This window comes from Ovis aries, chromosome 18, assembly GCF_016772045.2.
Source record: "Ovis aries strain OAR_USU_Benz2616 breed Rambouillet chromosome 18, ARS-UI_Ramb_v3.0, whole genome shotgun sequence".
NCBI classification, from domain to species: domain Eukaryota; kingdom Metazoa; phylum Chordata; class Mammalia; order Artiodactyla; family Bovidae; genus Ovis; species Ovis aries.
In genome coordinates, this window is record NC_056071.1 from 24,745,922 (window position 1) to 24,772,558 (window position 26,637).

Genomic DNA, 26,637 nt, shown 5'->3' on the forward strand with positions numbered 1-26,637 from the left:
TGCGGTGCGTGGGTTTCTCATTGTGGTAGCTTCTTTTGTTTCAGAGCATGGGCTCTAGGGCACTCAGGCTCAGTAGCGGTGGTGCCCAGGCTTAGTTGCTCTGAAGCATATGGGATCTTCCTGGATCAGGGATGAAATCTGTGTCCCCTACATTCACAGGAGGATTTTTAACCACTGGACCACCAGGGAAGTACAATGATTCTTTTAAAAATGTATTCCACGGTGAGCTTAGCTTGAGGAATGCCATACGTATCATCTTTTTATGGGTTTATAATGAGCATCATTACATTCAAGGCTCTGACAAGGACTGCAATAAGGTGCCTGTTTAACCCACCATTTCTCAAATTGATCTACAAGAGAACTCTTTCCCTCTCCATATCTGTTAACACACATAGCATATTTTGGAAATGCTTCTTAAAGAATTATCTGTAAAATTATCCTTCACTCGTTTTTATTGATGAAGATGCTAAGGCCCAGAGACGAAAATAGTTGCATAAACTGAGTGAAAGAAGTGTCAACTCCATTTTTAAATTTAGGACACTATGATGACTTACAATGTGTCTTGTCCAATGAGGACTTGAAAACTTATTTTCAGCCGCCTGGAAGTTACTTGTTTCTAAGACGATAACTCTCATTTCTCTTTCTCAGTATCTGAACTTTATCCTACTTTTCCTTTCTAAAAATGATCCTGTCCAAGGATTTCTTTGGCTTTTCTCATCCTGCCAGATGTCTCACAAGCAAGTAACAAAAGGCTCCAATTAATTTTTTCCAAGAGCCTCATCAAATCATGAAAAAAAATAGCAAATGAGTTTTCCAATATATACCTGGTTTATGTCAAAATTATAATATTTCTAAAAGGGAGGGAATGGTGGCTTAATTTAAACAAATACTTATGGCTACATAATGAACTGAGTAAATGACTCAGAGACTAGCAATGTATGTGCACAATCCTGGTCTCATTGTAGCTCTGAGGGGTTTTGAAGAATGTAAATTTAAAGTGCTCTGTAATTGCCATAAAATAAAGGTTTTATAAATTTTCCAAATTAAAAGTAAAAATTAGTCAAAAGCTCTTTCCAAAAACTCCTTATATGTTTGTTTATAGTTTTGTTACTGTCACCTGGCTTTTATTTATTTCTTTTGAAAATTTTATTTATTTATTTGACTACATTGGGTTTTAGTTGCAGCACAAGGGATCTGCGTTGTGTCATGTGAGCTCTCTCTCTCTCTCTTTTTTTTAAAGATTTATTTATTTATTTTATTTTTTGGCTGTGGTGGGTCTTCATTGCTGCACCCAGGCTTTCTCCAGTTGCGGAGCTACGGTGAGCGGGGGCTGCTCTTTGTTGCGATGCGGGGGCTTCTCATTGCCAGGGCTTCTGTTGTTGCGGAGCATGGACTCTAGGCGTTCGGGCTTCAGTCGTTGCGGCACACAGGCTTAGTTGCTCCGTGGCGTGTGGGATCTTCCTGGGACAGGGATCAAACTAGTGTCCCCTGCATTGAAAGGTGGATTCTTTATCACTGGACCACCAGGAAAGCCTCCATGTGGGATCTTTCTCATGCAGCGCACAGACTCTCTAGTTGTGGAGTGTGGGCTTAGTTGCCCCGAGTCAGGTGGGATCCTAGTTCCCTGATGGGGGATTGAACCTGAACCCCCTGGATTGTAAGGCGGATTCTTTACCACTGGAGCTACGGAAGTCCCATCACCTGACTTTTAAATCCACCGGTTAAATCCTCAGTTGAGATGCTTCTTTATGTTACTTTATCATTTTAAGATTTATTTAGGGGATCGGGGGAACTTGCGTACGTTCAGGACTATACCCTAAAGAGTGACATCAGAGGGCTGCACACCGTTGGGGAATAGACCTCACTAACTAGTCTAGCCAGAGTCACTAAATAGATACACAAGTGGATAAGCAAACAGCAACCACAGGCACTGGGGTTGGGGAACCAGAATACAGAGTTCCTACAATATGTTACCTAAAATGTTCAGATTTCACAACAAATTCTGAGACCTGCAGATAAGCAGGAACATGTGACCCAGATACAGGGAAAATAACAGGCTTTGAGAGAGGGCCCAAATATTGGACTTAATAAACAAAGACTTCAAAGCAGTTATAAATATGCACAAAGAACTAAGAGAAACCAAAGTTACAGAGTTTAAGGAGAGTCTGATGACAATGCCTCCTCAGATATAGAATATCAAAAAAGAAATGATTTAAAAAAGAGCCAAGTGGAGACTCTGGAGCTAAGTATCATGAAAGTGAAAGTCACACAGTTGTGTCCGACACTTTGTGATCCCATGGACTGTAGCTTGCCTGGCTCCTCTGTCCTTGGAATTCTCCAGGCAAGAGTATTGGAGTGGGTTGCTGTTTTCCTTCTCCAGGGGATCTTCCTGACCCAGGGATCGAACCCAGATCTCCTGCACTGCAGACAGATCCTTTACCAACTGAGCCACTAGGGAAGCCCAAGGAGATTCTGGAGTTAAGTATCATAACCAAAATGAAAAACTCACCAGATAGATGGAATAGTAGATTTGAGCTGGCAGAAGAAGAAATAAGCAAGTGTGTGTGTGTTAGTCACTCAATTGTGTCTGACTCTCTATGACCCCAATGGACCCTAGCCCACCAGGCTCCTCTGTCCATGGAATTCTCCATGCAAGATTACTGGCATGGGTTGCCATTCTCTTCTCCAGGGGATCTTCCCAACCCAGGGATCAAACGTGGGTCTCCTTTATTTACTGTCTGAGCCACCAGGGAAGCCCAAAGTGAAAGTGTTAGTTGCTCAGTGATGTCCATTCTTTGTGACCCCATGGACTATAGCCTGCCAGGCTCTGTCCGTGGAATTCTCCAGACAAAAATAAACTTGAAGATAAATCGATAGAAATTTTATGCAGTTTTAAGAACATAAAGAAAAAACAAGGAAGAGAAGTGAACACAGCCTTAGGGAAAAGAAATTCTGCTTTATAAGAAATCTCAACAGAAATTCTTCAGGTTGAAATCAGGTGATACCAAGCTGTAATTGGTATACACTTGAAAAAATAAAGAGCACCAGTAAAGATAATCATGGGCTTCCCAGGTGGCACAGTGGTAAAGAATCTGCCTGTCAATACAGGAGGAGATGCAAGAGACATGGGTTCAATCCCTGAGTCAAGAAGATCCCCTGGAGAAGGGAATGACAACCTGCTCCAGTATTCTTGCCTGGAAAATTCCATGGACAGAGGAACTTGGTGGGCTACAATCCATAGGCTCTCAAAGAGTCAGACACACAAAGATAATTATGTATGTAATTTACAAAAGAGTATAATTGAACATTTTAAATCCTGGCTGATTTAAGAAGCAATTGCATAAAGCAACATGTATATAACTGTACTGCTGAGCCTGTAAAATAGAGAAGTGTATTGCATTTGATCATAATAGCACAAAGAAAACAGGTGAAAGCTGTCTTGAGTTAAGCAAATAACTGAATCATCAGAAACTTAATAAGTAATATGGATTTATTAAGTAGTCTTATCAAACTCCCAATTTTACAAGAAATTTGCAGACAAAGAAAAAACATGGACTTTGGATTTAGAAAATCTGAGTTAAGTCCTTGCTTTGAGCAACTGTTAGCAGTTTAAACTTGGATGAGCCATAGCATTTTCGAGTCTCAGTTCTTTGATTTATCAAGTGCAGTTAGTGGTATGATGTCTGACCTACCTTCTTTGTCCCATTTATCCTTTCAAAGGATCCTAGCATGTGACGCTGTATTCACAAAGCTCGTGGATTCCCATTTGTATCCCAGGCTGCAACCTGCCAGTTCAAATCCAAGTTCATCTCCAAAGTCCCTCTTCCTTCAGTCACCCCCCATAGAGCCTGACTCCCATTCTCACCATCTCCCAAGGCAGAAATGAATCTTTCTTTAGGCTACTATGGCCCTTCATGGTATATCTTAAAAAAACTATTGGAGTATAATTGCTTCACAATGTTGTGTTAGTTTCTGCTGTACAACGAAGTGAATCAGCTTTATGTATACATATATCCCCTCCCTCTTGGGCCTGCCTTCCATCCCCATCCCACCCCTCTAGGCCTTCACAGAGTACTGAGCTGAACTCTCTGTGCAATACAGCAGCTTTCCACTAGCTATCTATTTTATATACGGTAGTGTGTATATATGGAGAAGGCAATGGCACCCCACTCCAGTACTCTTGCCTGGAAAATCCCATGGGCGGACGAGCCTGGTAGGCTGCAGTCCATGGGGTCGCTAAGAGTTGGATATGACTGAGCGACTTCATTTTCACTTTTCGCTTTCATGCATTGGAGAAGGAAATGACAGCCCACTCCAGTGTTCTTGCCTGGAGAATCCCAGGCACGAGGGAGCCAGGTGGGCTGCCGTCTATGGGGTCGCACAAAGTTGGACGGGACTGAAGTGACTTAGCAGCTTAGCAGCAGTGTGTATATATGTCAAAGCTAATCTCCCAGTTCGTCCCCACCCACTCCTTCCCCCATCCCACCTTGTCCACATGTCTGTTCTTTATGTCTGCATCTCTATTCCTGCCCTGCAAATAGGTTCATCTATATAATTTTTCTAGATTCCACATATATGCATTAATATGCAATATTTGTTTTCTCTTTCTGACCATTGGCACATCTTTAACTGCATTCATTCCATTCCTCAGAAGTCATTTTTTCCCCCATGAATTCTTTTCTTTTTTAGTCTGGGGCTGCTGAAGAGAAGGAAGATCCCTGTGTCTTTTGTCCTGTCTTAGTAGACAGTAAATAAAGGTGAATTACTGAATGCATTCGATCAGCATCAGGTCCCAGGGAGTCCGGCAGCAATTGTTTCCCCCTCCTACTTACAAAAATTATATTTTGTGTAAAAATACTGGCTCTAGTATATTTCGGTTTTATCAAGAGTTATTGCAAATCATCAGCTTCTTCTTGCACTTGGTATTTGGGGGAAGGAGGAGGAATGCTGTAAAGCCTGTGAAAATAAGAACCACCTCAGAAACAAATCCACAAATAGGCTAACATGATATATTTCTTACTCTGGAGGAGGTGAAAATTGTGAGTAATTTTCCCTTCCTCCTTTTTTCTATGTTATTTTGGTTTCCAAATTTCTACATCAAGTCTGTATTGTTTTATGATTATGATGAAATGGCTGCTTGCTGATTATAAAAACAGACTGCAAGCAAGCTCGGCTCCCATTTCAAAGCTCCTCTTTGCTGCCCCCCATCCCGAAGCTAAGCGATACCCTTCTTAAAAGCAGTTTCTTTTAGATTCTAACAGAAAAAAAAAAAAAAAAGAAGAAGTTTGCGAGCATTTAGGACAAAACGGGGTCTGTAAGCTCGAGTTTTATCTCTCTTTTGCTTAGCCATTAAACTCAAGAAAAACCCAAAGATGGAAGTGAGGCGGAATGAGGTTGGAGGTGGAGGTGGGTGACAGCCCGTGGGGTGCGGCAGCGCTCAGCCCAGCGCGACTAGCGTGTGGTCATTTATTGGCTAGCAGGGGCCCTGCCCTTGGCCAATCGCTGGGCGCTGGGTCGTCATGGCGACGAGGAATCTAACACAGGCGCCGTGCCCCAAGCTTGTTGGTGGGAGAGCTGGGGACGATGGCGCAGAACCTGTATGGTCCACGAGTCCGAATTGGCAACTGGAATGAGGACGTCTACCTGGAGGAGGTACGAAGGGTGTGGCCCGGCACAGCCCACCCATGGCCCGGGGACTCCCACCCTTGGCCCAAGTTTCGGCCCCTTCTTTGAGCATCCCAAGCCTCCTTTCTCACCCAGCTCATATCCAATGTCCCTAAAACCCCATCTCCCTGTGAACTCCCTGAGACTGTCATGGGCTGTCCCACAAGTTCACGCCATTCTACTCTCTTTTTAGTTTTTAACTTTTATTTGCTTTTATTGGAGTCTAACTTCCATGTGTAAAACAGAGAGCTAGTGGGAAGCTTCTGCACAGCACAGGGAGCTCAGCTGGGTGCTCTGTGGTGACCTAGAGGGTGGGATGGGTGTGGGGAGGGAGGGAGGTCCAAGAGGGAGGGGACATATATGTCCTTATAGTTGATTCACATTGTTGTACAGCAGAAACTAACACAGCATTGTAAGGCAATTGTGATGTTGGTGGTGCTGTCACTGTCATGTCAGACTCTGCAGCCTCCTGCTACAGTCTATGAGGTCCAGGTACAGCTTCTGCTGTACAGCAAAGTGAATCAGCTGTATGTGTGTATGTATATATATATATCTCCCCTCCTTGTTGGATTTCCCTCCCATCTCCCCATTCTGCCCCTCCCCCCAGGTCATCACAGAGCACCAGCTGAGCTCCCTTTGCTGCACAGCAGCTTCCCATTAGCGATCTATTTTTCACGTGATAGTGTATATATGCCAATGCTACTTTCTCGATTCGTCCCACTGTTCCCTTCCACACCCCCACTGTGTTCACAAGTCCACTTTCTATGTCTGCATCTCTATTCCTGTCCTGCAAATAGGTCTATCAGTACCATTTTTCTAGATTCCATATGTATATGTTAATATATGATATTTTTCTTTCTCTTTCTGACTTACTTCACTCTGTATAACAGACTCTAGGTTCACTGCATCTCTAGGCCTCCCAAACTCTCAACATCCCTGTCTGTGTCTCTCCCTTAGTCCGGAGCCCCACTAAATTCCCTCTGTTCCTTAGAGACCTACAGACTCGAAGCTTCAGTCCAGGTGAGAAGGCAGGCCCTAAGCAATATTACTGCCCCGATCCTCATCACGTATCACCTCCTAAGGGTCCCAGTGGAGAAGACAATGGCACTCCACTCCAGTACTCTTGCCTGGAAAATCCCATGGGCGGAGGAGCCTGGAAGGCTGCAGTCCATGGGGTTGCTGAGGGTCGGACACGACTGAGCGACTTCACTTTCACTTTTCACTTTCATGCATTGGAGAAGGAAATGGCAACCCACTCCAGGGTTCTTGCCTGGAGAATCCCAGGGACGGCGGAGCCTGATGTGCTGCCGTCTATGGTGTCACACAGAGTCGGACACAACTGAAGTGACTTAGCAACAGCAGCAGCAGCAGCAGCAGCAGCAAGGGTCCCAGTAGCATGCCTTTTACTAATCTTATACTCATTGCCCTGAGTTTCTCCTATGGTAGTCTTAACTAGACCCTGGGCCATCAGGAAGGACCTCTAGTGTTCATCATCACAGAACTAGCAGAGACCTCAGGAGGGGGAGCAGATGACCTTCAAATATTACTCATGTTTCTCACTGGTTGAAGTAATTACAGGTGATTATTCTTTTCCCTGTCTTTCTTCTTTTTCTAAACATTCCAAATGAAATTTTAAAAGTAATGCTAAAATGTAATGCTGAAAATTCTACTACTTCCTTTATCCTCACATTTCTTTTTTCCTTCTAAAATTTTGCTTTTTCAACTTGATGTTCTTTTGACCTAAAATCTCTAAGTGTGTGTATTATTCAGGACTCCTGTGGACTGTTTGGATTTCATTCATTTTTTTCTTTAACCAGGAGATCATGAAAGACTTCTTAGCAAAGAGGGATAAAGGACAACTTCTCATACAGAGAAACAGAAGACTAAAAGAGAATCTTTTGAGACCGGTAATTGTAAATTCAAACAATGTTTTCAAAACTTTATCAAATTAAGTGTGAGAATATGTTTAAAAGCACATATTCCATAAGTGAGTGATCATTTGGAAATTTCCCATTTTTCTCTTTACATAATCACAATGTTTAAAATTCCCTAAGATTTTAGAAGAGCTTCCTTTGTAGCTCAGCAGTAAAGAATTCACCTGCCAATGCAGGAGACCTGGGTTTGATCCCTCCGTCAGGAAAATCTCCTGGAGAAGGAAATGGCACCCACTTCAGTATTCTTGCTTGAGAAATCCCATGAACAGAGGAGCCTGGAGGGCTACAGTCCATGCAGTGGCAAAAGAGTCAGATGTGACTGAGTGACTAAACAACAAAAACAAGATTTTAGAAACATGAGAAGTTTACTATTAATTATGTTTATCTATATTTTCCAAATTAGTCATGTCGGACTCTTGTGACCCCATGGACTGTGGCTTGCCAGGCTCCTCTGTCCATAGGATTTTCCAGGGAAGAATACTGGAATGGGTGGTCATTTCCTTCTCCAGGGGGTCTTTTCAACCCGGGGATCGAACCTGAGTCTCCTGCATTGCAGGCAGATTCTTTACCAACTGTGCTACCAGGGAAGCCTCTCCAAATTAAGAAATGAATAGGTTGATGCATTCATAAGTAAAATGCCCTTTTGTTGGTGCTCAAGAAATTTTCAAGGAATGTAATGGAATAGTAATTTTCCTGGAATAGTAATGGAATCAATCCATGTGATTTCTCATGAGCTTTGTTTTACTTCATTTGGGATTATCAGGGATTTCAGCTTGGCAAATTGGGAGCAGATTGGTGGCGCGAAAAGAAAGAATAAGGATCTGAGGAAATTCAAGTCCATTCCTTATTTAAATAGGGTAGGGACATCCCCAGTGGTCCAGTGGTTAAGACTCTGCCTTCCAATGCAGGGGGCGTGGGTTCCATCCATGGTCAGGGAACTGTATCCCACATGCCACGGGGTGCAGCCAAAAATTAAGATAAAATAAAATGGGGTACATCTGCGGTGGCAGAAGGAATTGCACAGTTTATTTGAAAAACTCCTATTTCAATTGCAGATGCAGCTTTCCGTATCTGAAGACGGATACATTCACTATGGCGACAAAGTGATGCTTGTGAGTCCTGACCATCCTGAGACAGAGGCTGATCTGTTTCTGCGCGGGGACCTCAGCCTGTGTATGACTCCAGATGAGATTAAAGCCCATCTGAGCAATGAATTAGAGGTACCCTGTGGCCTGAGTGCAGCTCAAACCAAGATCCCAGTTGGCAGAAACACTTTTACTATTTTGTGGTAAAGAAACTTGAATTGTATAATAGGCTCCTTTGCATCACAAATCTCTTTTCACTTGCAGTTTAAGGATCTCCTGGAATGAGAGCACTGCTGATTGGAGTCAGAGGTTATATGAACATTCATTCTCTGTGATTCTCATCCTGTTTTCTTATCTTGAGAATGATCGTCAAGGGATCTTTACAATCCCTTTTGCATAAACATCAGGATAATGGGTAACTTGAGTTCAATTCTAGACGCTTCATTTGAAAGTATTGATCCAGGGAATAAAATTCAAATTCTGCCTGAGAAGCCAAGTGGGGTTTTCCTAATATCATTTCCCAATGCTTTGAGCTCATCCAAGTGCTTTCATTATTTTTAATGTTGCTATGCTATTTCTGCATCAGAAATATATAGTTAAATGTAAGACAGTACACAGAGATTTGCTCTTTTAAAATTAATTATCCACTTAAAATGTGCTTGAGTTTTTGTAGATGAGCATTTAAGTCCTTGGAGAATAGATATATAATAACAATTAAAAGTTATTGCTTTCAGTTTGTTACTAATGATAGCAAGTTTATATGATAGGCATATAGTCAGTCCTTTAAGTCTTTAGATTTTTTAAAATGCAGACTATTTATGTTAAAACAACTAAAAATTGATCACAATTTCTGTTTCTTGGAAGATTAAAAGGGAAGAGTATACCAAATGTCTGCAAATTTGTTACCTTGCTTCTCTCTAAAGATGTCAGTGTTTGGAAATGTCATGTATAGGCTAGGGAATATAGTCAGTAATATCATAATAATTTTAAATGTCATCAAGTGGTAACTAGATTTATCGTGGTGATCATCTCATGATGTATATAAATGTTGAATTATGTTGTATATACTTAAAACTAAATGTAGCATTATATATTAATCGTACTTCAGTTAAAAAAAGATGTCAGTGAACTTGGGCCAGTTCATTAGTGTAGGACAATATGATGTGCTCGGTCCAACCTAAGCTCACAGAGTGGGAATGTTCTGTGTTCTGACTGTGTTGGAAGGTGGTGAATAAGGTGCCAGCAAGATTTGAAGGTCAAAAGAAAAGATCTTTTAGTTAGTGACTTATTTCAGTTACTGTACACGAGTAGGCATCATCTCAGTTTGGTTCAACTCTTTGGGACCCCATAGGCTGTAGCCTGAGAAGTACAATTTCTCAGGCAAGAATACTGGAGCAGGTTGCCATTTTCCTATTCCAGGGACTCTTCCGTGATCTAGGGATTGAACCCAAATCTCTTGCATCTCCTGCACTGGCAGGCAGATTCTTTACCACTAGCACTACCTGGTTCGGTCTCTGGGTTGGAGAGATCCCCTGGAAAAGGAAATGGCAACCCACTCAGTATTCTGTATGCCTGGAAAATTCCGCAGATAGCAGAGCCTGGTCTCTGGTGTCTATGGGATTGCACGACTTAGCGACTGAACAACAACATGGTATATAGAGAGTCCGTGGGGTTGTAAGAGTTGGACATGACTTAGGGACTAAACCACCAAGAAAATTATAAACAAAACTGCATACACACAAAAATAAAGCTGTAGAGCGATCCTAATACAAAGAATTGACATTGTATTCATTCTCCACCGACAGTGCGGCTGGAGAGGTCATCGGTCAAGTCCTCAGATACGGGCAGAACTTCCGCCTTGGGATAACAGGAGGATTTGACGACAGAATGGTGAGTCATCATGTTGCATGTCTACTGGGACCAGTCACTTTTGTTTCCAGGTGGGCTACTGGCTACTTACTGAAGTGGACAGAGAACTCTACAGGTATGGGCTCCATCTCTGGTCTCATTGTAGTATCAGACTGCAGCTTTTCCAAGGCAGTTTTGGGCCAATTCTTTGCTTCCAACCTCATGGATTACAAAAATACATCCTTAAAAGCTAAAGAGTAAGGGGGAAAAAACCCTTTTTGCAATACATCTGGTAAAAAGCAAAAATTCATACCACCTCCACTTGTAAGTTAAATGATCAGGTTATATAATAATAATCTGACAGCTTCTTTTTTAAGTGAAAAAAGGTTTATTCAGGGAGATACACACTCCATAGGCAGAATGTAGGCCATCTCAGAAGGTGAGAGGCTCTGACAGCTGTTTAATGTCACCCGTGCTAACATATTTGCATAAATCAGGGAGCAAGAGTCTTTGATCTTTACCTCCACCTTGGGGATTCAGACAAATATGAATTCCAGCTGAGATGCATACCTATGGGATGGGACTTTGGGATAAGTTATTTAACCTTTTTGTATCCTGTCTATAAAAATGGAGGTTATACCATGTCGTTGTTGTTTAGTCACTAAGTCGTGTCCGACTCTTGGTGACCTCATGAACTGCAGCATGCCAAGCCTTCCTTCCCTGTCTTTCACTGTCTCCCAGAGTTTGCTCAAATTCATTTCCATTGAGGTTGTGATGCCAGCCACCCATCTCATCCTCCGTCGCTCCTTTCTCCTCCTGCCTTCAGTATTTCCCAGCATCAGAGTCTTTTCCAGTTTTACCTTACTACATGTATAGTGCTTCACATGCATTAACTCATTTATTCCTCCCAACAAGTCTTTAAAAATAAGGACTATTTTACCACAGTTTTACTGATGGGAAAACTGAGGCACAGCAAGTTAATTGATTTTGTTCCAAGTCACATGTCTACCAGATGGCAGAGCTGGTGTTAATGTAACATTTTTCATTGAATCAAAGATTCCTTTATTGTTTGATGTGGCATCATCAGCATCATTATTATTTTTGTACCACTAAGAAATTAATGCTGGCAGTTACACTCTGAACCACCATAGATGGTAAACTGCAGCCTGATTTTAACTTTTTGTTTCATATTGGAGTATAGCTGATTAACAGTGCTGTGATAGCATACAGGTGATGGTCAGAGGGACTCAGACATACATAAATATGTATCCTCTGTCCCCTAAACTCCCCTCCCATCCAGGTTGCCACATAACACTGAGTGGAGCTCCCTGAACTATGCAGTAGGTCCTTATTGGTTATCCATTTTAAATAGAGCAGTGTGTACATGTCCATCCCAAACTCTCTTAACTATCCCTTCCCCCATCCTTTCCCCCACCTCACCTCCCCCAGCAACCAGAAGTTCATTGTCTAAGTCTGTGAGTCTGTTTTGTAAATAAGTTCATTTGTACCGTTTCTTTTTAGATTCTGCCTATGAGTGATATCATATAATATTTCTCCTTCTCTGTCTGAATTTACTCAGTATGACAATATGTAAGTCTACCCATAATGTGCAGCTGAATTTTTTTTGTATTAGTTTACTTTTAGTAATAAAATTCATTGATGTAATTAAATTCAATCTAATCTTAATCAATCCTGACCACACATAAAATTCTTTTCTCAAGCTTCCTTTTTCACAAACTTCCCCATGTGCAGCCTGATTTTAAATGTGAAAATTAGAGGAAATATCTCATCAGAGAGAGGACAGTAAATCATCACTGTTTTATCGAGAGAGGAACCCTACTAACATTTTGGCTTACTTTATAAAGGGAAGATCTTAAAATATAGGGAAGATCACAAGCACTACAACATTTAGATATCATTTTATTCTTTTCTTTTCCCTTTCTCTCTCTTTTCCTGCTCCGTCTTTTGCTACCTCCCCCTTCCATCTCATCTCTCTGTCTCTTTCCTGTAAATCGTCTATTCTTTGCCTGTTCGTTGCTTTAGGCTTTAATATCTGCTGTTTCACAGATGATAAAAATGTGTCATGTGTGTTGCTAGTATTTCCTCTCTTTTGTTGCTTGGCTCTTAAATTGTATCTGTTCTAATCTGTGTTTGAGTCAAACCTATCAGTGCTTTTCTTTGTAATTCCTTTCATGGCTCAGAGCCTTTGAAGTCTGTTCCAAAGATGTGATAAAAAGAGTAACTTGTATTAATTTTTAGATGTCTGAACTTAAAGTATTGCTTAAGTTTATTCTTTCATCCACTTGGGATTTATTTTGATCAAGGGCTTAATGTGAACATCTAAATTTCCCCCAAATGACTTGTTGGTTGTATCTGTGTTATTTCTTGAGTAATTATCCCTTTCTTCACTGAAATGTGCTGCGTACATGATTACATATGGCTGTTTCTGAGCTTCTTATTTGGGACTGTTGAACTGAAGTTGTCTATTTTTTTTATTCCCCGACTGTAGCTTTATAATACAACTTAGAGGCCTTGTAGGGCTAATTCCTTCTTTGAATTATGTTAGGAATTAATCTTTCAGTTAAATGTAGTAATAATTTTTTCAAGTCCCTCTGCCCCTGTAGGGGGAAAATCACTTGGTGTTTTGACTGACATTGTAAAATTAAGTACATTCACCTGTTTAGTAGCTTTACAGTATTTGTCTTCTGAGATGTCTGTTTCTTCAATTATTCTTTTCTTTCTTTGTTTCTTTGTCTTTTTTTGTTGGCCACATTGTGAGGCATGTGGGATCTTCCCCAAACTGGAATTGAACCTGCACCCCCTGTAGTGTGAGTGGAGACTCCTAACCACTGGACCACCAGGGAAGTCCCTATCCAATTATTCCCTTCTACATCTCAGTAAAGTTTTGTGCTCTCCTGCCCATAGATCTGACACTGATCTCATCAAGGTTATTATTTGATATCTTCTATTTTGGGAGCTATTAAGGCAGGTCCTTTTGACAGTTGCAGTAAAAAAATAGAAGAAAATCATTGATTTTTTTTTCTTCTCATCTTTGATGAAATCACTTACTCATGAATTCTAGTTGCTTCTCTTGTGACTTCTAGGTATACAGTCATCTCATGGTCAAATTATGACAATTTTATCTCATCCCAAGTTCTCATAACTCTTATTTCTATTTCTCATCTTTTAATTAGCAAGCCCTTTCAAGGTATTTATGAAAAATCTGGTGATGGTGGCCATCTAGATTTGTTCCTGATTGTATTAATATTTTTCTTTATATGAAAAAAGCAACATTCGTAGCTTGAGATGTATATTATTTTCCATTAGCTCGGAGTGGCATGGCCATTCTCCCCATCAGCCAGGCTGAAGCCACAGTACATCTTGGACCTATCTTTCTTTCCCACCCACATACAGCTCCAGTTGTTAGGTCCTATGGCTCTTCCTTCATAATGCAGTCTGATCCATCTTTGCATTCCTGATGCCACTTCCCCATAGCTTGATTCCTTCAGTCTATCCTGACTTTATCCCATACTGGCGGGATGCTGTCGGGTTGATCATTTAAAAGATCAGCTCTTCTCACCTCCCATCTCCAATGAAAAGTCGGTAGTGCTCCCTCTTCCCACCTCCCAACTGCCCTCTGCATTAAGTGTTGGCTATTGACTGGCATTTAAAGCCCTCTGTAATATGTCCCTGTAATATGGCTTCAGTGGTGGCTCAGTGGTAAAAAAAACCCGCCTGCCAATGTAGGGGATGAGGGTTCCATCCCTGGGTTGGGAAGATCCCCTGGAGAAGGAAATGGCCACCCACTCCAGTTTTCTTGTCTGGGAAGTCCCATGGACAGAGAAGCCTGGCTTGCTGCAGCCTATGGGGTCATAAAAGAGTCAGACACAACTGAGCGACTGAACAACAACAATATATCCCCTCTGTCCTGGCCCATGCTCATCCCCTCTGGCTCCCTGGCAAAACATCACCTCCTATTTGGGGTCTTTCCTGAGCCCCTGGGAGAACAAATGTTCCCATCTGTCCCCTCCTGTAGCTCTTGGCATCCCTGCTGGACACCATACCTTACAGATGCTCCCATTTCAATCCTCTCTCCTGTTAGTCAGGAAACTTCTAGAGGGCAGTAACTCATTTCCACCTTCCCCAGAGTGCTTCATGCCACAGCTTTGCATAGAAAAGATGTTTAATGAACAGTAATTAAAATATGCAGAAACAACTGCCAGGGGCAGGGTGGAAGGTGTATTGGTAAACAGCTGACCAGGAACTAAGTTAGGGACTTTTCAGCAAAATGGGGTGCTGCAACGTTAAAAAGTCAGCCAGAGAGCTGACAGAAGTCTCAAGTGTGGACATCAATTCCAGAGGGGCTGAGGCCCCCTTGAAGGCTTACATATGAATATCAGCTGTGCTGGTGCTGGTTTTAAGAGCATTCACTTCACACAGTACATTTCATGCAACATTATTCATAATGAATGAAATGCTGATCCAAACCCGATGCCCTGAACAAGAGGAGGAGTGCAGAAGAAGGAGAAGGAGGCTGGGTTTGGTATTCAAAAAAGGGAAAGCAGTTGGAGGTGATGCGAGGGTGAGTAGTCTCAGCCTCTGAGACGGCCTTTTTGAGATAAAGTTGACTGTCCTCATACTATCAGTAAGAGCAGGGCTTTTGAAAACTGCTTTTGAACACACTGGGCTTCCCTGGTGGCTCAGACGGTAAAGAATCTGCCTGCCAGTATAAGAGACCCAGGTTCAATCCCTGGGGTGGGAAGATCCCTGGAGAAGGGAATGGCAACCCACTCCAGTGTTTTTGCCTGGAGAATCCCATGGGCAGAGGAGCCTGGCAGGCTATAGCCCATGGAGTAGCACAGAGTCGGCCACGACTGAGCGACTAACACTTTCATTTTTTGAACACACTGGCCATCCAGCTAGTGAACTGCTGCTTGCATAGATGTGACAGAAAACATCTGCTTGTTGTCCTTTCCAGTTATATTTATCAAGTGACCACAGGACCCTTCTGAAGTCATCCAAGAGGTCCTGGCTCCAGGAAGTGTCCCTGACGCATGAGGATTCCTACCTGAACTGCTGGCAGGCCGCCTTCCCTCATCCCCAGCTCCGTCTGGAGTACGAGGGCTCCCCTGTCCCGGTGAGCGCAGCTGTATGTGCCGATGCTGTGAAGTGGCTGCGAAGCCGCTGCAAAGCCTTCCTGCATGTAAGACGGAGGCTTGTCAGGGCTCTGATGGCTCCTGTGCCTTGTGGACTTTCACTCTGTTTTTTCATTTCTTTTAAAAACATATATTATTTATTTATTTTTATTAAAATTTTTTTATGCTGCACTGCATGGGATGTGGGATCTTATAAACAGTTCCCTGACCAGGGAGTGAACCTGCACCCCCTTCAGTGGAAGCACAGTCTATTTCTTTTTTAATTTAAATTAGAGGATAATTACTTTACAATATTGTGATGATTTCTGCCACGTATCAGCATGAATCAGCCATAGGTATACATATGTCCCCTCCCTCTTAAACGTCCCACCCCATCCCACCCCTCTAGGTTGCCACAGAGCACTGGGTTTGAGCTCTCTGCGTCATACAGCAACTTTCCATTAGCTCTCTATTTCACATATGGTAATGTATATGTTTCAGTACTACTCTCTCACATCATCCCACCCTCTTCTTCCCCCACTGTGTCCACAAGTCTGTTCTCTTTGTCTGTGTGTCCTTTGCTGCCCTACAAGGAGGATCACCAGTGTCATCTTTCTAGATTCCATATATGTGTGTTAATATCTAATATTTGTCTTTCTCTTTCTGACTTACTTCAGTCTGTATAGCAGCCTCTAGGTTCATCCACCTCATTAGAGCTGACTCAAATGGGAAGCACAGTCTTAGCCACTGGACCACCAGGGCAGTCCCTTGTTTTCATTCCTAACTCAAGTTTGGGAAGTACTGTTTTCCCCGGTGGCAGCATCCTGCCTCAGTGCTTCTCCATGCTGACCGCACATAGAGTCACCCACACAGCTTCATATAAATGCGGAGGCCCAGGCCCTGCCCCTGCAATGAGGCTGACAGCCACTCCCCTGACACTGCAAAGATGCTGCTGCTGCTTTCTTTCAGGCTTCTGTTAAGTCCTCATTTCTACTAAGTCAGATAGATTTATCCATTTTATTCTTAATGGATTATGCAGTTGGTATTGTAGCTAAAAAATCTTTTTTTTTTTTTTCTTGGCTACATGGCTTGTAGGATCACAGTTCCCTGAACAGGGACTGAACTTAGGTCATGGCGGTGAAAGCCTGGAATCCTAACAACTAGGCAACCAGGGAGCTCCCTAAGTCCTCACTTCTAAAGAGCCTGGGTAATCTGGAGGAGTGAAGGACAGGGCAGGACAGCTGCCAGGTGAGCACAAGGCTGGCTGTTTTCTCAGGAGTCTGGGCCTTGCGGATGCCAGCAGAGTTCTGGATGGAGAGGCAGGTGCAGAGGTGCAGAGCTGTTTCAAGTACCAGAGGCTGTGCTTTTTGCTCATGTGGCATCAGGCAGGTGAAGACCGTGGGGTCTTTAGAGGTTATTGGGAGAGTGCAGACTTATAGCCAAGAAGGACTTAAAAAGCTGGCCATCCAGGGATTTCCAGTTACCAGCCACTCTGGATCTACCCAATGCAGTGGGGTTCTCTCTCAAGCTCCACAGCTGGACCCAGGTTTGCAAGGGTCTTTTTTTTAAAATATTTATTTCCCTGCACCAGATCTTAGCTGTGAAATATGGGATCTAATTCCCTGACCAGGGATCGAACTGGAACCCCCTTGACTGAGAGTGCAGAGTATTAGCCAGTGGGCCACCAGGGAGGTCCCTGCAAGGGTGTTTCTCCCAGCATGGAGAATATGCACGTGGTCCACAATGATGCATGCTTGACAGAGTTCTGCTGGCCTTTGCCAAGCTTTGTTCTCCTTGAAATTGCCTCTCATCTCCACAGTTTAAACTGTGAGTATATCAGCTTCAGTATCTATAAAATGAGGACATATGATGATGTCTAACTTATGAGGTTTTATGAGGATTAAACAGTTAGTACATTTACCATGCTTATAAGAAAATTGAAAGAGACTTCCCTGGTTGACAAACTAAGATCCCATATGTTGCATAGCATGGACAAATCTTTTTTTTAAAGTGCAAAAAAAGAAGAGTGGAGATATATATATTATAAAACTGATTCGCTTTGCTTGTGCCTGAAACTAGTGCAGTATTGTAGGCAAATCAGCTATGTTGTTGTTCAGTCTCTAAGTCACGTCTGACTCTTTGCCAGCCCATGGATTGCAGCATGCCAGGCTTTCTTGTCCTTCACTACCTCCTGGAGTTTATACTCTGATAAAAATGTTAAAAAAGGAAAGTGCCTGGCTCAGAGGGCACTCCCAAGCGTTAATTGTTGTTCATTTAATGGTGGTGGTGGTTCTGTTGCTGTTGTTAAGTTAGATAGGTTGTCAGGCACCAGAAGTTTGTTTCTCCATCGCTAACTCAAGCCACAGCCTGAGGCAGGTCTTCGAGCCTCACTCAGACACCTCTGCAAAATGAAACACTTCATACCTGTCCAACTTCCATCCACTTGTCAATGCCCTTCAGTCAGGAGCACCTGGGGTTGAATGAGTCAGCTTTATTTCTTGTCTCAGTGATGGAGAACACGCACCACAGGAAACGGTGGGGCATCTCAGTAAAAGACTGTCAGGAAGGACAAGCTACAGAACTGGGGCTGTGGTGGGAGAGTTCAGGGAGGGTCTCAGGAAGTGGGGCTGGGTGCCATCAGGAAGCAGGTGTGTCTCAATGCATCTTATCTATAGAGGGCAGGCCAGCGCACAGCCAAAGCTGTCCTGAGTAAGGAAGCTGCGTCACTCCTGTTCTCTGGGAGAGGAGAACATCTGGTATTTTGTGGTTTGGACAATGCTCATGGTTTTGTGTTCAGACACAGTTACACAGTGGTCTTCTTTCTGTCTTGACCAATCGTGGTCATAGCACGGCCTTGTCTGATGTGGACATTGTATGAAATTGATTATATTCCACAAGGGAACACTAAGGCATAGCTGGGGGTGCCAGCCCAGCTCCTGGGTGTCAGAGCTGCTTTCTCACATCTCACACTGCCTTTAGCTTACATGAGTCAGGATTTTGAAATAATATGTCTTTTATTTTCTAATTATAGACAATGTATGTTCACTTATGGAAAGTCAGAAAAGGACAAAAAATAATAAGAAAATTACCAGTAGTTCCACCTTCCAGAGAAAGCCACTGCTATCTTTTCTTTTTCCATGTCTATGTTTTCTGAAAATTTAATTTTAATATTTAAAAAAAATTAGGGCATCAGGAATATTCTTATTTTTTCCACTTAAAAACACCACTGACCCTATTTCCAATTGTCAAGGATCTTCTCCAAATTGACTCTAAATGATTATGTAATGTTCCATCATATATGTATTTATACTAATGTGTTTACTAATCTATAAAGGTTTGACTTCTAGGTTATTCCATCTCTCTCTCTTGCTCGCTCTCTCTATCTATATCTATATCTATATCTAGGGGGAGTGTGTAATTTACTCAGTTCTGTCTTGCTGTAGCAAAAATTTGAAGCGATGGACAGACCAGTGTTACAGCTCAGTTTCATTTAGAAAGCAAAGGAAAATACATCCTTGTGGCATGAGGGTGGATTGACCCAAAAGACTCAAAGAGAAGAGAAGTCCCTGGTCAAGTTTGGCTCCTCTTTTTACATGTTTCTTTCTTCTCCCCCTGGGCCTGCCCTATGTAAACTGAGCTGGCCAGGAGGGCTGTTTGTTTTACCTGAGGTCCTCACTCAAGTCCTGGACCTTCCTTTGTTCTATTTTTGGGGGCTTTTCCCTTGTTTGTCTTTCAGCCACTGCCATTTTAGACTCTTTTTCCCTATTCTAACTACCTAACATTGCCCCCTCAAGAGATGGGAGGCCCAGTTCTTTGGGAATAGGGGCATCGAGGTCTCTTTGGCTACTTCCTGCTGAATTGGGATCTCAGGGGCATTGGGCCTCCCCCTCTTTCTAGTCTCAAGCTTCAGAGTCCTTATAGTATTGTCCATCTAAGGGTGAGTGATATTTCCTATGGTCAGCTGTAGTTTTATATATCCTTGTTGAACTGGCACTGCATGTTATAGCTTGTTGACCTGGGCAGAGACAAAACGGGTTAGACAATTGATAATACATGGAGCAATCATAAGCAGCATCAATATGGTGATGACAGGGATTGGTAAGGGCATTAGCCAACTCCAAATTCCCCATCACCAGAAGGATCCCCCAAAGAGAGATTGTAGTCACCCTAACTCTCTAGCTCGTTCTTTGAGATCCTGTAGGATCTGAATGTTTTTCTTGAGGACTGTGAGACTTTCTTTTAACTTAGCTGGAGGTATTTACCCAGAAATAACACGTCTCATTCAAGATGGCTCAAGTCCCTCCTTGTTCAAGGATCAGGAGATCTATCTCCTGTCTGCTTTGGAATACAACCCCTACCAAGCTGTATTGGCTCTTTAGCTCTATCCTGAGAAATCTTATCCCCAGAAACTTAGTTTTGGGGGTGTTCATTAGAATGGCACTCGTTTGCATTTCTGAATAGGTATCTGAGATCTCCCAGGGACTCACAGGTGTAGGGAGTGTCCTCTTCTGTTTTCTTCCATGGCTTGATTCATGAGTAGTGAATCCAGGATCATGGTACCTTGACTGCTGTGGGGGTAGAAAGTATTACAGGGTGGGGGCCCTTCCATGTGGGCTGGAGTTGAGCCTTTGGGGAACCCATCTTTCCAGACTTAATTAGGACTTGAGTCCCTGGAGCATATAGTGGTGACTCCTTAGAATCTTTTGGGTCCTGGTTGACACCCCAAAAGCGTATGTCCTGTTGGAATTGCCCAATGGCCATGGTATAAAACTGGAGGGACTGAGCCTCTGGATTGAGGAAGAGGTCATTGACATAAGCAAAGGTCTCCCATATAGCATCTCATAAAGACGAAGACCAGCCTGTTCCTTAGGGGCAATGCGGGTGCAGAGGAGAGCTATTGGTAAAGCCTCCTTCCATCCCAGGGAGGTCTCCTGGGTTATCTTTTGTATCACTGATTTTAAGAATTGGTTGGCTCTTTCTACTTTTCCTGAAGACTGAGGCCTCCAGGCACAATGGAGATAATAAGTAATGCCCAATGCTTTAAAGACCCCTTAGGTGACCTTAGAAGTAAATGATGTCTCATTGTCACTTTGTAATGATCGGGGCAGACCAAATCTCAGAATGATTTCATGGAGCAGTTTTTTTTTCTTTTCTTTTTTTTTTTTACCACTCATCAGCCTTCTCAGTCCAGGTGGGAAAGCCTTCAATCCATCCTATGAATGTATCTATCATGACTAATAGGTATTTATACCTTTGAGAAACTGGCATCTGGGTGAAGTTCATCAGTCAGCCCTCTCCTGGGTAGATCCCATGTCATTGGATGGGCTGGGCCAGCTGGGGTCTTTGAGCTCCTTGGGAGTTGTTTAATTGGCGAGTGGGACAAGAGGAGACCACTTGCCTTATGGTCGTTTGGAGGCCTGTTCCTCTGAAGGACCTTTCTAGCAATCTTTGGAGGGTCTTCTCCCCTAAATGAGTGGTGGCATGTAAGGAGTTAACCAGCTTCCATTGGCGGTTCCCAGGGAGAAAAAGGAGTCCCTCCTTTTGCAAGCACCCCATATGATCTTGAAAGCCCTCACTCTTAGCTTTAAGAGTCTCACCTTCAGTATATGAAGGAGTTTTTGGCAAATTAGTCTGAGGAACTAAGGTGGCAACCCCTATTAGGTCATGGTTCTGTAATGCTGTTCTCTTAGCTGCCTGATCGGCTGCTTGGTTCCCTCCTGCCACTTCTGCGCTCCCTTTTTGGTGTTCTTTACAGTGGGAGACTGAAACCTCGGTGGGCAGATGAACTGCCTCCAAGAGCCTAAGAATCTGATCACCATATTTGATGGGGACCCTCGGGTGGTCAAGCGGCCCCTTTCCCAAGAGCAGCATGTGCATGTAGCACCAGAAAGGCATACCTGGAGTCAGTGTAGATGGCTACTCTTTTTCCTTTTCCAGCTCTAAAGCTTGAGTCAGGGCTATGAGCTCAGCGGATTGGGCTGAAGTACCTGGTGGCAAAGGTTTAGTCTCTATGGTCTCAAGATTGGAGACTACTGCATATCCAGCTCTTCTTTTTCCATCCAAAACAAAGCTGCTTCCATCAGCGTACCAGATTTCCTCAGGATTGGTCAGTGGATCTTCTGACAGTCCCTCTTGGGGTTTTGTCCAGTGGTCCAAGGTTTCTAGGCAAGACTGAAAGGGGAGAGGAGCCCTCGGGGGCAGGCAGGAGGGTGGCAGGGTTAAGAACCTCACAAGGGGACATAGTCAGGCCTGGATTTTCCATCAGCATTACCTGATATCTGAGGATTCTTTGATCAGGCATCCATAAATAGCCTCTCCTATTTAGGAGTTGTTTCACTTGGTGGCTGGTAAAAATAGTTAATTTGCCCCCATAAGAGAGTTTTAAAGGATCTTCTATCAAGATTGTAATAGCTGCAAACTTTCAAAGGCAGGGAGGCCAGCCTCAGGTGGTTGGGTTGAGCCTCTTGCATGAGTAAGCTATAGGCTAGGGCTCAGGTCCCAACCTTTGAGTTAACACTCCCGAGGCTATTCCTTCTTTTTTTGTGGACATAAAGTTGGAATGCTTTTTCTGGGTCTGGCAACCTCAAGGCAGGTGCTTGAGTTAAGGCTTGTTTTAGTGTAGTCTATGCCTTCTTTTAAGGAGTTCCCCACATCAGTGGGATTGAATAATCCCGTCCCTTCAAGATTTCATATAAGAGCTGGGCAATTAGACCATAGTTGGGTATCCAGATTCTATAATACCCAATTAGCCCCAGGAAAACTTGCAGTTGTTTTTGAGTCGTGGGGGAGGGCAACTGGAGGATTCCTTGTATTTGATCAGAGGACAGCCTCCTGGACCTGTGTGTAATCTGAACTCCCAGGTAAGTGACCTTTGTCTTGACCATCTGTGCCTTAGCATGGGAGACATTATATCCTCTCTTTGCCAAAAAGTTTAGAACCTGAGTTGCATGTTGTTGGGCATGTTGTAGGAAACATGGAAGATGAAGGCCTGAATATCTAGAGATTGGATATTACACAGCATTTCTCTCCCTAAGGCCAGCTGTTTTATGGTTGTCCCTCCAGAAGATTGTAGAGGCAACATTGTGGGCCTGGACGGGGCTTAGGAAAAGACCATGAAACAGGAGGGAAGGGGGTAGGGTGCAACTTCTGAAAAAATGACATAATCCAAGGGAATAACATAAACCAATTAAAATAAAATGGATCAAAGATGACAAGTCAAATTCAACTAAACCTAAACCTTGATCCTCAGTCTGTAAGCTAAATGACACACCCAGAGGTGCCAGGATAGTTCCAAGGCACTGTCAAAAGACCGAGGAGTGGGTGGTTCCACAACTGTTGGAATGATTGTCCCACTCATTAGCATATGAAATCACCCAGCTTGAGAAAACTAACCACACCACATTCCATGGCCTCTGCACTTGCCCTTTGCAATGGTCCACACGCTGTGGAGTGTGCTTCTCTCTAAATCCAAACAAATCCACCTCTTACCTATCACTGTGTCTCTCACTAAATTTTTTGCAATGAGACATCAAGAGCCTGAGCTTCATTAGGTCGTAAAACCAGGCACCGTGGATTTTGGTCAGACTCAAGTCCCAGTCGGATATAACTGAGTGACTAAGCATAGCACAGAGTCCCTGCCACATGGGTTTGAGTCCCAATCTTAGGTAAATGGTTTCTAACACAACTTTCAGAAATGGGAAGATGACCTGCCCAATGCTTTGTAAGCAGTGGCATAGATGGAGAGAGGAGCTGAAGGATGGGAGAAAAAAGCAATGGGAAAAATGTGCCGAGGAATCCCCTTCATAACCTGCCAGAAAATCTGCTAAATACCTGACCTGTGCTCACAGTTTTCATTTGCCTGATCCTTGGCACAAAGAAGATTAAGGACAGAAGAATCCCCATCCACTTGGGCAACATCTACTAAGGCACAGCAGATAGTAGAGCCTTTGGGACACCCTGGGGCACCCACTGCCACTCACCTGTTCATGGCGGGGGTGGTGGGGGGTGTTGAGGAAAAAAGAAATGAGAGATTGTAAAGGACTTAAGATTTTGTTAGCCAAATGTCCTTCCAGCCATAGGGGCGAGGACTTCCTACCCTAACCAAAGGTCTCCTGGAATCTGAGACTGAGCCGCGTGAGCTTTCTGCTGAGTTTGTTTTTGCTGTCCTGGTTTCCAGCACGTTGGGCTTCTTGTCACTTCCCCTGTGCTGGGTTTTCTTCACATTCAGCTGCCAACGCAGGAGCTTTTGCCGAGTTGGGCTTCTGCTGTGCTTGGCTTCTGCCTCATGGGGACCAAGCTGAAATTGTTTGAGACAGGTTAAATCCGAGTCACGGCACCATCTATGTCGGGGGAGTGTGTAATTCCCTTGGTTCTGTCTCGCTGCAGCAAAAATTTGAAGCGACAGACAGACCAGTGTTACAGCTCCGTGTTACAGCTCAGTTTTATTTAGAAAGCAAAGGGAAGTACAACCTTGAGGTGTGAGGGTGGGTTGACCCAAAAGACTTGAAGAAAAGAGAACCCCCTGATCTCTTTTGGCTCCTCTTTTTATATGTTTTTTTCTCCTCCCCCTGGGCCTGCCCTGTGTAAATTGAGCTAGCCAGGAGGGCTGTTTGTTTTACCTGAGGTCCTCACTCCGGTCCTTGCTTTGTTCTATTTTTGTGGGCTTTTCCCTCTGTCTTTTAGCCACTGCCATCTGGACTGCTTTTTCCTATTCTACCTACCTAATATATATATATGATTTTGAAATAATATGTCTTTTTTGTTTATATATTATAAACAATATATGTTCATTTATGAAAAGTCAGAAAAGTACAAAAATAATATGAAGATTATCAGTTGATATATATATATATATCTATAAAACCACTGGGCTTCCCTGATGGCTCAGTGGTAAAGTATCCGCCTTAAATGCAAGACACGCAGGAAACGCAGGTTTGATCCCTGGGCCGGGAAGACCTCTTGGAAAGGAGGGCAACCCACTCCAGTAATCTTGCCTGGAGAATCCCATGGACAGAGGGCTACAGTCCCTAGGGTCACAAAGAGTCGGATATGACTGAAGCAACTGAGCATGTGCACTGGCATATAACTACTATATATATATATATATATATATAGCATATATACTAAATATAGTATACAGTATTATATATGTATATAATATATAAATAACTACTGGTAATCTTCATGTTATTTTATTTATTCCATTATTTATTTATATTATTTATTCCATTGTTTGGTAGTGATTTTAATATATACAATATATAGATACTTTATATAAATATATTATATATATAATATATTGAGTATATATATATATATAGTGTGTGTGTATATATATATATACACACAATATTTCCAAAGTCTTGCCTTTAGGAAACTGAAAGCCTTGATTCATAATTCAAATAACACACTTTCTTTATCTTTAAAGGCAAACACAAAGATTCTTATCACTCATTGCCACACGAATCGCGGGCTGGTGGCCCACCGGCATCTTTTCCTAAGGTACTGTATAGCAGGGTACAGCAAAATGCCATGCTGGAGGGTGGAGGCTGTGAATATAGGCAAAGAAGTTCAATTTAAAGAGGATGGCCATGCACACAAGTCCTTTGATGACGAAAAAAATATTACCACCTAGAACTTTGATGGTGTGAAAACTTCCCTTAGAACCCCTTCTATTATGCAAGTCCTTCCCCACAGAGGATTTTTAGCTATCATGGGGTCCTATACACCTCGTCCTTGCCCAAATCTGGTGAGTCTTGCTGGCAAACACGTCCTATTTTAGAGAAACTTCTTTCCTGCAAGGGCTTCATGTAGCACTCTGCTGAACTAGGTGTCTTGAGATGAACATAACAGCTTACTGAGGGTTGTAATTCCATTTCCAACCTGTGTTAATTCTTTCCTGCCTCAGAACCTATTTTGGAAAGGAAGCAGAGGTCGCTGCTCACACCTATCTGGATTCGCACAGAGTTGAAAAGCCAAAGAACCACTGGATGTTGGTGACTGGGGTTCCCAGGAAGGACTTGTCCACCATGTTGGACCTGCCCAAGCCTCCAGCAGAGGACACCCGAGCGCTAGAGCAAGTGAGAGAGCAGGCTTCGGACCCAGGGGCGGGAGACACACCCGATGCGCCCAGCTGCGTGCCTCAGTGCGCACTTCCAATGTAGCTGTATGGGAAATCAACCTTGCATGCCTCAGGCTATTAAGAAAGGCAGCGAACTCTCCGAACATTGTATTAAAACAAAGACTCTATTCAGACTATTGAATTAACAGTGGAGGTCTAGGACACAGGAAAAAAAATTGCCGTGGGCAATAGCTCAGAAATTGCATTTGAAGGTTACCGGATGACATTCCTTTGTTGATGAGCAAATTCTGAAGACTCAGCTTCCTATATTTAGCTCCTCTGTAGCAGCAGCTTCTACGAGGGCTGTGTTACTTTTTAAAGCTATGTCTTTGCAATAAAGTTATCAGAACTTTACTGAATTTTTGGTTCCACTCTCTTTATCCCAACCCTGCACAGTGTAGTAAGAAATAAAAAAATGGGTAGCTGTGGACTGCTGTGGCATTACATTAAACATTTTCCCGCTTGTATTTCTGTGTCTTCTTATGGCGTAGGGAAATCAAGACCACTATTTGACCAGTCCTTTATTTTGTAGTGATTTTCATATTGCAGAATCTCCTTATTTCTGCCTTATCTTTGAAACCAGCAATTAGTTGTGGCATTCACGTCATCAGACAAAATAAATACATATCTTTCCATGTGTTTGTCCATCTACTACTCATTCTTTGTGGAGTACTGAGTACCTGTGATGTGTAACGCATTATAATGGGTTGAAGAGATGCCCAATGCAGGAGGTTAAGATGAGGGTTATGGCTGGTTAGCATAAAAATCCTGTCGTCCCTCCCTATCTGCAGTTTCACATCCGCAAATTCAACCAACCGCCCAACGTGTAGCATTGATACTATGTTTATGAT

General features: G+C 43.0%; 1 protein-coding gene across 2 annotated transcripts; it reads left to right on the forward strand.

Annotated features, from left to right (window-relative positions):
- The first annotated feature begins 5,561 nt into the window (after positions 1–5,561).
- CFAP161 (cilia and flagella associated protein 161) lies at positions 5,562–26,421 on the forward strand. 2 transcript variants are annotated; one of them, XM_012098574.5, is made up of 7 exons: positions 5,562–5,652; positions 7,482–7,571; positions 8,654–8,886; positions 10,489–10,573; positions 15,510–15,668; positions 25,094–25,167; positions 25,574–26,421. In XM_012098574.5, exons 1-7 carry the CDS (start codon positions 5,584–5,586, stop codon positions 25,827–25,829), a joined length of 966 nt encoding a protein of 321 aa, XP_011953964.3. In that variant the 5' UTR covers positions 5,562–5,583; the 3' UTR covers positions 25,830–26,421. The 2 variants fall into 2 exon arrangements, with proteins under 2 accessions (XP_011953964.3, XP_004017845.3); XM_004017796.6 differs by lacking the exon at positions 15,510–15,668.
- Positions 26,422–26,637: the final 216 nt, after the last annotated feature.

Coding starts and splice junctions, on each gene's coding strand:
- CFAP161 (XM_012098574.5), top strand. CDS start 5,584: ATGGCGCAGAACCTGTATGGTCCACGAGTCCGAATTGGCAACTGGAAT. Junction 8,887..10,488: donor AACACTTTTACTATTTTGTG/GTAAAGAAACTT, acceptor CTCCACCGACAG/TGCGGCTGGAGAGGTCATCG. Junction 10,574..15,509: donor GAGGATTTGACGACAGAATG/GTGAGTCATCAT, acceptor TGTCCTTTCCAG/TTATATTTATCAAGTGACCA.